The following is a 13,918-nucleotide window of genomic DNA, read 5'->3' as shown; positions in this document are numbered from 1 at the left end:
ATAGCATCACTGGAGGTACCGATTGAGCTGGTCTCTGCGTGTATGGGGGGTGGGACAAAGGAGCTCTCTGAGGCTGGTTCAGCTGAACTTGGGGCTCTACAGTGAAATGGTATAATAAGAACTAACTGGAACAGCAATAGGCAAGGCATATTGACATGGGAGAGAGGCATAAAGCAATCACAGGTGTTATTCGAGAGGGCTAAGACAACAACTGGTAACGGCAACGAAAGTTTGGGCTGAGGCTAATCAGATAAACAGGATGGGGTACCGTGTAAAGGAACAGTCCAGCAGGCATTAGCTGTGTAGCTGAGTGATCATAAGGTCCGTTGAACAGCACTAAGTAAGTCAGTCCTGGAGCAGATCGTAGGCTGCTAAAGCACAGGCGAGCAGGAGACACGGCTGTTGATTGCGCGTGCTAGCGGGCCGGGGCTAGCAGATGGATCTTCGTGGTCGTCGCAACGGGAAGCCTGCTGAAACCACATCAGATGATTACGTCGGCAGACCATTCGTGATGGATCGGCGGGGCTCCGTGTCGACACTAGGAGGTCCCGCCCGGTTGACAGAGAGGTAGGTAGCCGGGAGATGGGCCTGGCTCAAGGCTAGCTCAAGGCTAACTGGTACGTCGGGAAGTGGGGATTAGCCAACAACAGCCATTCAGTTGCAGCTAGCTAGTTGCGATGGTCCGGTGTTAAGGTCCAGTGATTCAGTGATTCCGGCAGAAAGTCCGATATGCTCTGGGTTGATAGCACGTTGTGCAGACTGGCCGATAATTGGTGATCGCACTACTACGCCATCTTGGTCATTTACGTTGAGCTTCAGTTACTCAAATAGATATTTTAGAATATATACAATAAATTAGTAATAGTAGTATTAGAAGTAATAAAAAACAATGGGATTACATACTCTTCTGATGCTTGAGTAGGGCCCTGGACACGATAACCTTCGTTCTCGTCGTTGGGGTCTGGCTCGTCCGGTCTACGCAGGTCCTCATCGTCCGATTCAGAGTCAATGGGGATACATGGAGTCCAACTTTCATCTGTTACAATTAATAACGCCTCTGTAACTGTATATTTCTTACTAGAGCCTGACATATTTTATAAACTTTGTGTTTTCCCTCCAAAATTCAAGTGCTGTTGTGTGCTCTGCGTAACCGTGCGTAATGCAGCAAGTCAACTAATGTGATACAATGAGGTGCGCACATGGATATTTCAACAACCAGTTGGTCGATTTTGACATGTGACCCCTCTATCGAAAGTTCTGGATCAGTAGAATTAGATTAGCACAATTGCAAGCCACTGGGATTGCATTATATATCCAGAAGATGGCGACAAAACAGTGCCTGTTGTGATTGAAACAAACTACTGACTTCATCTTCAAACACATTCTTGGCCATGTAAAACAATGTAAACTCATTGAAATCGACTCGGAATGAGAGAGAGACACTAAAGTACCTTTTCAAGTGGTTTTCTTTGATCAGACACTACTTTTGGTAACAAAAACAACAAAGGTAAGACGCAGTTTGTTGTTGTGGTAAAAAAAATGGAAGTTTGTTATAGACTTTCTTTGATTAATAGTTTAGTGAGTGTTGGTCATAGAGGAACACGGCTATCACTGTTGGAATATGTGAGGTAGCAGCTTTCGAAAGGTGTATCGTTTGTGTAGATAGGTTGAGAAAAATAAGTTATCTGTCTACGAATATACGGGCATGCACGGTTTCAAAATACAGTACTGGTTTTGCTATATGCTTCTATATTTGCTTGGAGTCTGAATATTATTTCATTTTGGAAGCAACAGTTTAGCTAGATTCACAGTTGAGACGCTTCTCGTTCCAGTAGTGTATAACATTCAGGTATTCACACATGTTTAAAAACCGTACTACGTCATTGTTTAAGATTGCGGGAGGAGTACCCCGGATATGGGGAACCTCGGGATGAAGAGGTTAAAGGAAATGCTACAAAATACTAATTGAGTGTATGTAAACTTCTGACCCACTGGGAATGTGATTAAAGAAATACAAGCTGAAATAAATCATTCTCTCTACTATTATTCTGACATTTCACATTCTTAAAATAAAGTGGTGATCCTAATAATTGACCTAAAACAGGGAATTCTTACTAGGATTAAATGTCAGGAATTGTAAAAAAAAACTGAGTTTAAATGTATTTGGCTAAGGTGTATGTAAACTTCCGACTTCAACTGTATATCACACACACACGTATGTGGACACCACTTCAAATGAGTGGATTCAGCTATTTCAGCCACACCCGTTGCTGACAGATGTATAAAATCGAGCCCACAGCCATGCAATCTCCATAGACAAACATTGGCAGTATAATGGCCCATACTGAAGAGCTGGCACCGTCATAGGATGCCACCTTTCCAACAAGTCAGTTCGTCAAATAGCAAGTGCTATTATTGTGAAGTGGAAACTTCTAGGAGCAACAACGGCACATCCGCGAAGTGGTAGCCTACACAAGCTCACATAACGGGATTGCTAAAACTCGTAGCGTGTAAAATGTCTGTCCTCGGTTGCAACACTCAGTATCTAGTTCCAAACTGCCTCTGGGTGCAACGTCAGCACAATAACTTTTTGTTTCCATGGCCGAGCAGCCGCACACAAGACTAAGATCACCATGTGCAATGCCAAGCGTCAGCTGGAGTGGTGTAAAGCTCGCCGCCATTGGACTCTGGAGCAGTGGGAATGCGTTCTCTGGAGTGATGAATCATGCTTCACCATCTAGCAGTCCAACGGACAAATCTGGGTTTGGCGGATGCCAGGAGAACGCTACCTGCCCGAATGCAGAGTGCCAACTGTAAAGTTTGGTGGATGATTAATAATGGTCTGGGGCTGTTTTTCATGGATTCGGGCCAGGCGCCTTAGCTCCAGTGAAGGGAATTCTTAACGCTACAGCATACAATGCTTCCAACTTTGTGGCAACAGTTTGGGGAAGGCCCTTTCCTGTTTCAGCGTCACAATGCCCCCGTGCACAAAGCGAGGTCCATACAGAAATTGTTTGTTGAAATCGGTGTTCAAGAACTTGACTGGCCTGCACAGAGCCCTGACCTCAACCCCATCGAACACCTTTCAGATTAATTTAAACGCCGACTGCTAGCCAGGCCTAATCTCCCGACCTCACTAATGCTCTTGTGGCTGAATGGAAGCAAGTCCCCGCAGCAATGTTCCAACATCTAGTGGAAAGCCTTCTCAGAAGAGTGGAGGCTCTCGTTGCAGCAAAGGGGGGACCAACTCCATATTAATGCCCATGATTTTGGAATGAGATGTTTTGTGTGTGTCGATCACTCTCTCTTTCCCTCACTCATTCACTCACTCGCACACACCTCCCCATAGGCATTCCTGTCTCTTCTGTAGTTGTTATATCCTTGTATTGCTACTGCTGTATCACCAAAGGAATTATCTAAGTGGGTCTCAGAAATTGCTAATATATGAACGCTATCTGATGTTAGCAAGTTATTGATTTCATTAACCTTATTTCTAAGGCTATTTATATTAATTGTTTGCCCTTTCCTGGGTAGCTTATCAGAGATGGACATAAATACATTATTCAGCAGTCTATCAACCATTTGTAAGTGTGTGTACCCTGCGGGGTTGACTCTACGAACCTGCAGGCTTGGCTCGCTCATCCCTTCCAGAGTGATCATTTCTGTTGGGAATGGGTCAGGCTGCAGTGCTTAGGGTTACTGAGAATCAGTAGTTAAACATTGTAGTTAAAGATATGGGACTCATACTCCAAGAAATAAATACATTTGTCAGTCTGTGCTAAAACAGAAACCATGTTGAAACATTCCATGGAAGGTTAAGGCCTTAATGCCTATTAATGAGGCCTTTAACTCCAAACCTAAAAAAAATCTAAACATCATTATTTCTGATTTATCTCTTCCCATGGTCTAAATCCACCTGTCCTGTATCCTGTCTCCAGTGTTGTTGTCCCAGACAGAGGCGGACTATTCTCTCTGAACCCAGCTGCTGGTAGAGGGAATATTCCTCCACTCCTCTGTTTCCCCTCCTCAAAAAGGATTATCTCTCCCTCCCTCTTCCTGTCTCTCTCCTGTTTTCTCTCTTCCTCTAACACATTGACTCTAAAAATACTCCTCTTCCCACACTCCTCCTCTCCCCGACAGGTGGAATCAGGGTTCTTCCATGAGAGTGATGCTAAGATCGTAGGGAAGTCGATCCGGGACCGCGTAGCGCTGATTAAATGGAGGCGGGAGAGGACTGTGTCGGCCCGACCCCCAGTGGACCAGGGAGAGTCAGGACTCAGGGCCCAGGCCACCCTAGCCCAGGGGACCTCTGCTGGGGCTACGCAGGCAGGACAGCCCCCTCTGCTTGAGCCCAAGGAGCCAGAGGAAGACCAGCATGCCAGGCTATGTAACCTTCCGGCCAGCGCCACCTCTGTCACATGTGAGACACCACTGACACGCACATCATGTGGAATGACACGCAATGTCTAAAACCCCATAAGACGTACACCTCCTCCCTGTCACACATTTGATACAGTGGTCTCTCTGTGTCATGCAGTTGAATTGATCTTTGACAGTAGTGTTTGTATTATGGTGGTTTGTACTTTGCTCTCTGTTACTTTGTTCTAGTCGCCTGTGTGGGTAAAGACTAACCTCCATCTCTGTTTGTCTCTGTAGCAGACAGTACCTTTGACAGCGGCCTGGGCTCCACTGTGTACTCTGACTCCCACAGCAGCCAGCACAATGTCCTCTACCAGTCACAAGTGGAGCCCATCACCATGGCAACGCAGCGGGTCTGTACCACTCACATACACACACACATGTACACTCAAGACACGTGAACTGTGCAGAGTGTCATTAACATACATGCACTCCACACGCATATTGGACACGTGCACATACATCTTCATTTACATAGAGATACGCATTACATGCACATGTATGTTACATATGCTCACACACATGGTTATTTGCCTTTATCCATAAATCCGTACCAATTTACTCATCTGCTAACATTGGCACATGTATGTTTATGCGCAACGTATACTGATTTAATGCGCACACACACACCTTTTATCTCATTTACTCAGAATCCTCCAATTCATCTCTATCCCACCTCATTGTCATATGTTTTTGTTGTGCATGTGTGTTTTGGTTGTGTGCCTTTTGAGTAACATGTGTTTTGCCTGTGGGTCCCTGTATGGGCTCAGCGTCAGTGTTTGGCTTCAGCACGCCTGGCACGTCCCCGGTCCTGTGAAAGGGGCGAGGGGTGGAAAGCAGCCCTGGGGCCGGAGCTCCGAGTCGGGGCAGGGACACGGAGAGGGAGTGCCTCGGTCATTGACACTCTGAGGGGCAATAACGACATCCCTCTTCATATGCTCCTGCAACCTATGACCTCTTGGTCCTGCAGCCAACAGAGAGCTTCCAGTCCCGCCCCCACATCACCAGACGACCAGTCAGAGAGCAGCCCCTCTGAGTTCCGCTCCGAGGCCGAGGACGGCTTCCCTTCCCTGAGTGCATTTCCTGCCCCCATCCTCCTGGCCCCCCCATCCCCCACACACTCTGAGGCCCGACGTCATAGTGACTCTTCTATAGAATCTCCGACGTTGGAAGCCACCATTGGGAGCAAGTTGAAGTCAGTGGAGGCAGCAGGAGGGCGGAGGCACTCGGACCTCAGCACCCTGCAGAGCCTAAACTCTGCCCTTCAACACCACCATCATCATCACCAAGGCGCGCCCAGAAACCACCTGTGCCAGGCCTGCCTCTCTCTGCTGCTGCTGAAGTCACGAGAGGGGGGGCACAAGAAGCACACTGCCTTTCCCTTTCCACCACACCCCTGTGCTTGCCCCCACCGGCACCACCACTTCTCCAGTGGGATAACGACAACCGCAGGGTCAGGAGGGGTGAAAGGTCAAAGTCAAACAGGAAGTGACTTCTCTGACCTCTCCTTACTACAAAAAAACCTGATGAACATCATCAGCCGTAAAACCACCCCATCCAACCAGGACCAAGCCTCCCTCCTCCACCTGCCTGCAGCCCAGCAGCCTGTACGGAGCTATGGGGATGGGAGTCTGAAGTTACCCCAGAGAGGCAGCTTCAGTGGTGACCACACAGCACCCCCTCTGGCCAGGCCCACACAGGACCGCAGGGCCAGCTACTGTGCTGGGGAGCACCAAGCCACCGGGCCTCCGGGAGTGGTAGGTCCCACAGGGAGACCAGGGCTGCATCTCTCAATGGTCTAAAGTGTCTTTCTCTCCAGGTCTCCTTTCCTTCATCTGCACTGAACTGACAACAAATTATAGGTGAAAGTATTGTGGATACCAACAATGATTTTGCTTTCACCTGTCCAGTTCCTTGATGTCAGTGCAGATGGGGTAAAGCAGATGAGAGGAATGTGCTTTAGACTATTGAGATGCTACCAGACTCCTACCCTCAGCTCGAACTCTCACCCAGCTTAGAGAAGGCGCTACTTTGCACAGGATGGAGCTGATGATTGCTCTAGACCTCACTCCCTCTTTAGGCTTGTAGAGGGCGCTCTGTTTTAATGCAGCCATGGGACTGGACCCAGCTCTCTCTTTTCCGCTCAGCTTCAAACTACCATAGAAGTCCTTGGTCCCTCCCTGGTTCTGTTTGTGTGCTTTGGGACAAGCTGGTTCTCTGGAGGACCATAGATTCTGCCGTCTGACTAACTCTCTAACCCTTTGCCAACTTCAGCTAGCCTGTTTTAATGTCAACGTCTTCTGTTTCTACTTCACTGACCAAATGCCAAAACGCAAAATCCGTCTTTCTACACCCGCTCCTATCTCCCTGCCTATGGAACATCCTCAGTGAATGGACAGATGGCTGCTGGAAACGAAGGGAATGAAAGATGTCTGTAGGTCCCCTCTTCCCCATCCTCTGCCTCCTTATTTTAGTGCACACTTGCTGCCTCTTCTGTCAACCCTGCTCATTGTTCGGGTGTTTTTGGAACTTTATCTTAATCCTTCATCCACTCATTATCATTGTCACCCTTTGTTTTTGTCGGTTTAGTATTTTGGCTCATGTTGGTTTTTCTCTTGTACAGGATGTCTAGCTATATTGTTCAAGTTTGTAGATTTAGATATTTGTGTTCATTCAGAATATTTTTACTTTTAACAAGGGCCTAAAAGCGCCCCCCAAGTGACAATATCGCTGTCTGTCCTCTAACATGTCTCCATCTCTCCTCTCAGCCCAGTGCTGTGCATGCGTTGCTCCAGAACCAGTCGTCTCTCCAGGGCCAGCCTGCCTCCGCCCCAGCCCTGCACACCCCCCTGCAGTACCTCCAGCCTGGCCACAGCTACCCCGCCGCTCCCCTGGCCTCCCAACAGACACCTACCGCAGCCGGCTACTCAGCTGTAGCTCTACAACACACCCCAGCTTCAGCAACTTACTCAGCATCAAACGTTCCTCTACAGCATAATCATACTGGACAGAGCTATCCAGCTCCAACTCTGCAGCAGACGGCAACAGCAGTAAGTCATTCAACTGCAAATGTACCACTTCAACAGCCTGCAGCAAGCTTTTCAGCAACTGCCATGCCCCTACAACAGCCACACACCGCAGCAAGCTACCCTGCAGCAGCTATGCCAATCCAACAGACACCAACTCGACAGAGCTACGTTGCCCCAACTCAGCAACAGATGATTCAAACTGCTGCAAGCTACCCAGCTCCAATTCTGCAACAGACCCCAACAGCAGCAAGCTTCTCAGCAGCAGTAGCCATGCCTGTCCAACAGACTGTATTGGCAGCTAGCATAGCAGCTGCAACAATACCCTCACAACCAGCTGCACAGAGCTACCCAGCTCCAGTGGAGCATCTGCAACATACCGCTCCCCCACAGAGCTATGCATCTGTAGCCCCAACTGTGGTCCACACCGTACCTATACCCAGTCTCCCTACTCAGGCCCCCAGTGTAGCAACACAGCCTCTAGCTGCTGCTGTGCTTCCCCCAGTCCAGCCTTGCCCAGCGTCACACAGCCTCCCAGCCACAGCCATGCCTCCCAGTCTGCGGCCAGTCCAGTCTAGTCCCATGCATCACAGCCAACAGACTGTGCCAGACCCCATTCAACAGCAACATAGCCAGCCAATGCCCCAGCCCTCTGCACAACACAGCCAACAGCCTGTGCCGGTCCCCATTCAACAGCAACATAGCCAGCCAATGCCCCAGCCCTCTGCACAACACAGCCAACAGCCTGTGCCAGTCCCCATTCAACAGCAACATAGCCAGCCAATGCCCCAGCCCTCTGCACAACACAGCCAACAGCCTGTGCCGGTCCCCATTCAACAGCAACATAGCCAGCCAATGCCCCAGCCCTCTGCACAACACAGCCAACAGCCTGTGCAGGCCCCCATTCAGCAGCACAACCAGCAAACTGTGCAGGTCCCCCTACCCAAACACAGCCAGCCAATGGCCCAGCCCACTGTCCAACAGGCTCCAGTCATCCAGAGCTATCAGTTACCTGCCCATACTGTGCAGCAAGGTTCAACCCTCAAGAGTTACCCCAACGCTGCACCCCTGATGGGGCAAATGAACGCTGCTTCACAGAGCTACTCACCCACAGTCCCACACATACAACAACAGGCTGCACCGGTACAAGGCTACACGAAACCCAGTGTGATGGGTCAGGCCTATCCATCTGCTCCGGCTCCACAGCAGGCTGCATCCCCTCAGACCTACCCAGTGGCCCCTATAGTGCAACAACAGACTGGGACTGCCGCTCCTACTGCACAGCACAGCCAGGCCCAGGCAGCCACACTACCACCAGGCCAGCAGGTGAGTTTAGAGTATAGGAGTCAAACTGAGGTTGACGCTGTGCACTTCTAACCCTTTAACATCGAGGATCTGTTGATGCTCAGTTGCAGAACTTTGTAGATGAGATCATCTGTGAAGTGCCTTGCTCGGCTGACCTAAAAAGGAGTGCCATTCCCATCGAACCTGGTGGAGAGTGACTGTACATTAGGACAGTGTTCCCCTTTTGAGTCAAGTTTCAGTTCTCTGAGTTTCAGTTCTCTGACCCTGTGTTTTCATTCTTCATAGTACCAACCCTATCTCTACAACGCAGCTTTCCTGAACCAGGTAGATCTCCCTTCCTCTCAATACACACTGTCTAAATGAGCTAAATAAACTGTCAGAGGGAGAGAAAATGAATACACGTTCTCTGTCAGATAAACAACGTTTATTTATGACAATGCTGTTGTTGGTTTGTTTTGGTGCTCCTGGGATGAGGACCAGCTGTGTGAGTGTATTCTACGTTAGGTGAATCACCAAACTACTAGTAGCCTAATAAACAGGAGTTTCCTCTGAGCGTGGCCAAATGGAGAGAAATTGGAAACTAATTTATAATGAAAACAATAATAGTGGTTTTATCCGCTGCATCCGCCTGCTTCTCAGTCCCTCGGGCCTGTTTTGTGTCTGTGGAGTGTGCAGCAGTAACAGTAGCAGATGCTGTCTGACTCCTGGCACACAGACTGGATGGGAAATGTGAGCCTGATTTCTGATTTGGGTCAATAGCAGGAAAAGCAGATGTCCAATTGAGAGATGTAACTGGAGACCTAGCCTCATCCCACTTAATTTCTCCCCTCTCTCTCTCTCCCTCTCTTTCTCTCTTGCTCTATTTTTCTTACACTCCCTCGCTTGTGCTGTCTGTAGAATCTTCCTGCTGGTCAAAGCCTTTCCCAGCGCCACCAATCATCATCTAGTCTACCTTCCCAGGCATCGCCTCCTCAGCAGCTATTGGCTCAGGCCTCTATCCCTCAGCAGCTGCAGCCACTGCAGATCTCCACCTCTCTGCCACTAACACACCTTTCCCAGGTAACCCCTCCCCTCTCACTTTTACTGCTACCTGTGATGGATTGTCCTTTATTCCCTGTCTCTTTCTTTTTGGTTCCATATGTAGCCAACTCGATGTAGGTAGATGTGCTTATTGCGTTTGGCCACGAAAAGGTATCAAGGACTTTGGTTCTTAGTTGAGTATAGGTTGGGATATATCTTGCTTTGTCTCTAATGGCATCAAATACACAATAGAGTACACTGCTTTTGTCAAAAGTCGTGCACTGTATTGGAAATATGCCATTTTCTTGCAATTTGCCTTTTGCTTGCCTGATCAGTCTGCAGTATGGAGGTCCCATACTCCAAACCCTGGTCTCTGATTGCTTTCTTATCCTTTTCTTCTCCTCCTCCCAGTTTCCCTCACCGTATCCCAACATCCAAGTGGTGACCTCTCTGACTGGATGTGCCACCTACCCTCACCCCTGCCCTGTTTCCCAGTCCTACCCCTCCTCTCTGCCCCCTCTCTACCTCTCCCCAGGCCAGCCTGCCACTCTGCCCCCCTCTGTCTCGTCCCTCGCCCCCCTGCATATAGAGAATGCTCTGGCGCACCCCACCTCTGTGCCCCCGATATCCTCACCCACACCCCTGCTTGCCATGACAGCACCCACACTGCCACAGCAGCAGCAGATGTACCCCGCTGCTCTGCAACAGAGTGTTATGACACACATACAGCTCCCCACTCTCACACACCCTGTTCACTCACACCTTGCCTCACTGCCTGGACAACAGAACACACAACCGCAGAATACACACCACATGCACTCAAACCCTGCTGTTGTACCCCTACCTTTTCAACACGTCATACACCCCAAATACTCACACCCTGCTGCTGCACCTGAGCTTGCTCTGTCCAGCTCTCAGCCCTTTAGACAGGTAAATATAGGAGGAGGACTGGAATGGAACAAAGGTTTTTGTGTATCTAGCTATTCTTTTTGTGTTTTTATAGACATGATAATATGTAACTGTGTGTTTGTGGAGTCCTCCCCCAATATAATATACAGTGGGGAGAACAAGTATTTGATACACTGCCGATTTTGCAGGTTTTCCTACTTACAAAGCATGTAGAGGTCTGTAATTTCTGTAAAAAGACGGAATCTAAAACAAAAATCCAGAAAATCACATTGTATGATTTTAAAGTAATTCATTTGCATTTTATTGCATGACATAAGTATTTGATACATCAGAAAAGCAGAACTTAATATTTGGTACAGAAACCTTTGTTTGCAATTACAGAGATCATACGTTTCCTGTAGGTCTTGACCAGGTTTGCACACACTGCAGCAGGGATTTTGGCCCACTCCTCCATACAGACCTTCTCCAGATCCTTCAGGTTTCGGGGCTGTCGCTGGGCAATACGGACTTTCAGCTCCCTCCAAAGATTTTCTATTGGGTTCAGGTCTGGAGACTGGCTAGGCCACTCCAGGACCTTGAGATGCCTCTTACGGAGCCACTCCTTAGTTGCCCTGGCTGTGTGTTTTGGGTCGTTGTCATGCTGGAAGACCCAGCCACGACCCATCTTCAATGCTCTTACTGAGTGAAGGAGGTTGTTGGCCAAGATCTCGCGATACATGGCCCCATCCATCCTCCCCACAATACGGTGCAGTCGTCCTGTCCCCTTTGCAGAAAAGCATCCCCAAAGAATGATGTTTCCACCTCCATGCTTCACGGTTGGGATGGTGTTCTTGGGGTTGTACTCATCCTTCTTCTTCCTCCAAACACGGCGAGTGGAGTTTAGACCAAAAAGCTCTATTTTGTCTCATCAGACCACATGACCTTCTCCCATTCCTCCTCTGGATCATCCAGATGGTCATTGGCAAACTTCAGACGGGCCTGGACATGCGCTGGCTTGAGCAGGGGGACCTTGCGTGCGCTGCAGGATTTTAATCCATGACGCCGTAGTGTGTTACTAATGGTTTTCTTTGAGACTGTGGTCCCAGCTCTCTTCAGGTCATTGACCAGGTCCTGCCGTGTAGTTCTGGGCTGATCCCTCACCTTCCTCATGATCATTGATGCCCCACGAGGTGAGATCTTGCATGGAGCCCCAGACCGAGGGTGATTGACCGTCATCTTGAACTTCTTCCATTTTCTAATAATTGCGCCAACAGTTGTTGCCTTCTCACCAAGCTGCTTGCCTATTGTCCTGTAGCCCCTCCCAGCCTTGTGCAGGTCTACAATGTTATCCCTGATGTCCTTACACAGCTCTCTGGTCTTGGCCATTGTGGAGAGGTTGGAGTCTGTTTGAGTGTGTGGACAGGTGTCTTTTATACAGGTAACGAGTTCAAACAGGTGCAGTTAATACAGGTAATGAGTAGAGAACAGGAGGGCTTCTTAAAGAAAAACTAACAGGTCTGTGAGAGCTGGAATTCTTACTGGTTGGTAGGTGATCAAATACTTATGTCATGCAATAAAATGCAAATTAATTACTTAAAAATCATACAATGTGATTTTCTGGATTTTTGTTTTAGATTCCGTCTCTCACAGTTGAAGTGTACCTATGATAAAAATTACAGACCTCTACATGCTTTGTAGGTAGGAAAACCTGCAAAATCGGCAGTGTATCAAATACTTGTTCTCCCCACTGTACAGTGGGGGAAAAAAGTATTTAGTCAGCAATCAATTGTGCAAGTTCTCCCACTTAAAAAGATGAGAGAGGCCTGTAATTTTCATCATAGTGACATGTCAACTATGACAGACAAATTGAGGAAAAAAAATCCAGAAAATCACATTGTAGGATTTTTAATGAATTTATTTGCAAATTATGGTGGAAAATAAGTATTTGGTCACCTACAAACAAGCAAGATTTCTGGCTCTCACAGACCTGTAACTTCTTCTTTAAGAGGCTCCTCTGTCCTCCACTCGTTACCTGTATTAATGGCACCTGTTTGAACTTGTTATCAGTATAAAAGACACCTGTCCACAACCTCAAACAGTCACACTCCAAACTCCACTATGGCCAAGACCAAAGAGCTGTCAAAGGACACCAGAAACAAAATTGTAGACCTGCACCAGGCTGGGAAGACTGAATCTGCAATAGGTAAGCAGCTTGGTTTGAAGAAATCAACTGTGGGAGCAATTATTAGGAAATGGAAGACATACAAGACCACTGATAATCTCCCTCGATCTGGGGCTCCACGCAAGATCTCACCCCGGGGGGACCTAGTGAATGACCTGCAGAGAGCTGGGACCAAAGTAACAAAGCCTACCATCAGTAACACACTACGCCGCCAGGGACTCAAATCCTGCAGTGCCAGACGTGTCCCCCTGCTTAAGCCAGTACATGTCCCGTCTGAAGTTTGCTAGAGTGCATTTGGATGATCCAGAAGAGGATTGGGAGAATGTCATATGGTCAGATGAAACCAAAATAGAACTTTTTGGTAAAAACTCAACTCGTTGCGCTTGGAGGACAAAGAATGCTGAGTTGCATCCAAAGAACACCATACCTACTGTGAAGCATGGGGGTGGAAACATCATGCTTTGGGGCTGTTTTTCTGCAAAGGGACCAGGACGACTGATCCGTGTAAAGGAAAGAATGAATGGGGCCATGTATCGTGAGATTTTGAGTGAAAACCTTCCATCAGCAAGGGCATTGAAGATGAAACGTGGCTGGGTCTTTCAGCATGACAATGATCCCAAACACACTGCCCGGGCAACGAAGGAGTGGCTTCGTAAGAAGCATTTCAAGGTCCTGGAGTGGCCTAGCCAGTCTCCAGATCTCAACCCCATAGAAAATCTTTTGAGGGAGTTGAAAGTCCGTGTTGCCCAGCGACAGCCCCAAAACATCACTGCTCTAGAGGAGATCTGCATGGAGGAATGGGCCAAAATACCAGCAACAGTGTGTGAAAACCTTGTGAAGACTTACAGAAAACGTTTGACCTGTGTCATTGCCAACAAAGGATATGTAACAAAGTATTGAGAAACTTTTGTTATTGACCAAATACTTATTTTCCACCATAATTTGCAAATAAATTCATTAAAAATCCTACAATGTGATTTTCTGGATTTTTTTTTCTCATTTTGTCTGTCATAGTTGACGTGTACCTATGATGAAAATTACAGGCCTCTCTCTTCTTTTTAAGTGGGAGAACTTGCAC

The 13,918-nt window shown here is 48.0% G+C and overlaps 1 protein-coding gene across 8 annotated transcripts in view; it reads left to right on the top strand.

Annotated features, from left to right (window-relative positions):
- The window catches only part of LOC311147653 (serine/threonine-protein kinase WNK2-like), a 101,292-nt gene that overhangs the window by 70,025 nt on the left and 17,349 nt on the right, over positions 1-13,918 (top strand). For 3 of the 8 annotated variants that reach the window (XM_084184389.1, XM_084184388.1, XM_084184387.1), the window contains exons 8-13: positions 4,141-4,420; positions 4,657-4,772; positions 5,190-6,176; positions 7,188-8,771; positions 9,036-9,074; positions 9,648-9,809. In XM_084184389.1, the coding sequence (XP_084040515.1) occupies positions 4,141-4,420; positions 4,657-4,772; positions 5,190-6,176; positions 7,188-8,771; positions 9,036-9,074; positions 9,648-9,809 (3,168 nt within the window). Of the gene's footprint in view, positions 1-4,140; positions 4,421-4,656; positions 4,773-5,189; positions 6,177-7,187; positions 8,772-9,035; positions 9,075-9,647; positions 9,810-10,181; positions 10,701-13,918 lie in introns of all 8 variants that reach the window. The other 5 variants (XM_084184386.1, XM_084184384.1, XM_084184385.1 and 2 more) reach the window with 4 other exon arrangements.

This window comes from Coregonus lavaretus (genome assembly GCF_964263955.1).
Source record: "Coregonus lavaretus genome assembly, chromosome: 20".
NCBI lineage: Eukaryota > Metazoa > Chordata > Actinopteri > Salmoniformes > Salmonidae > Coregonus > Coregonus lavaretus.
Note: the sequence above shows the minus strand (reverse complement) of the source record. Positions and strands in the feature narration are given on the sequence as shown.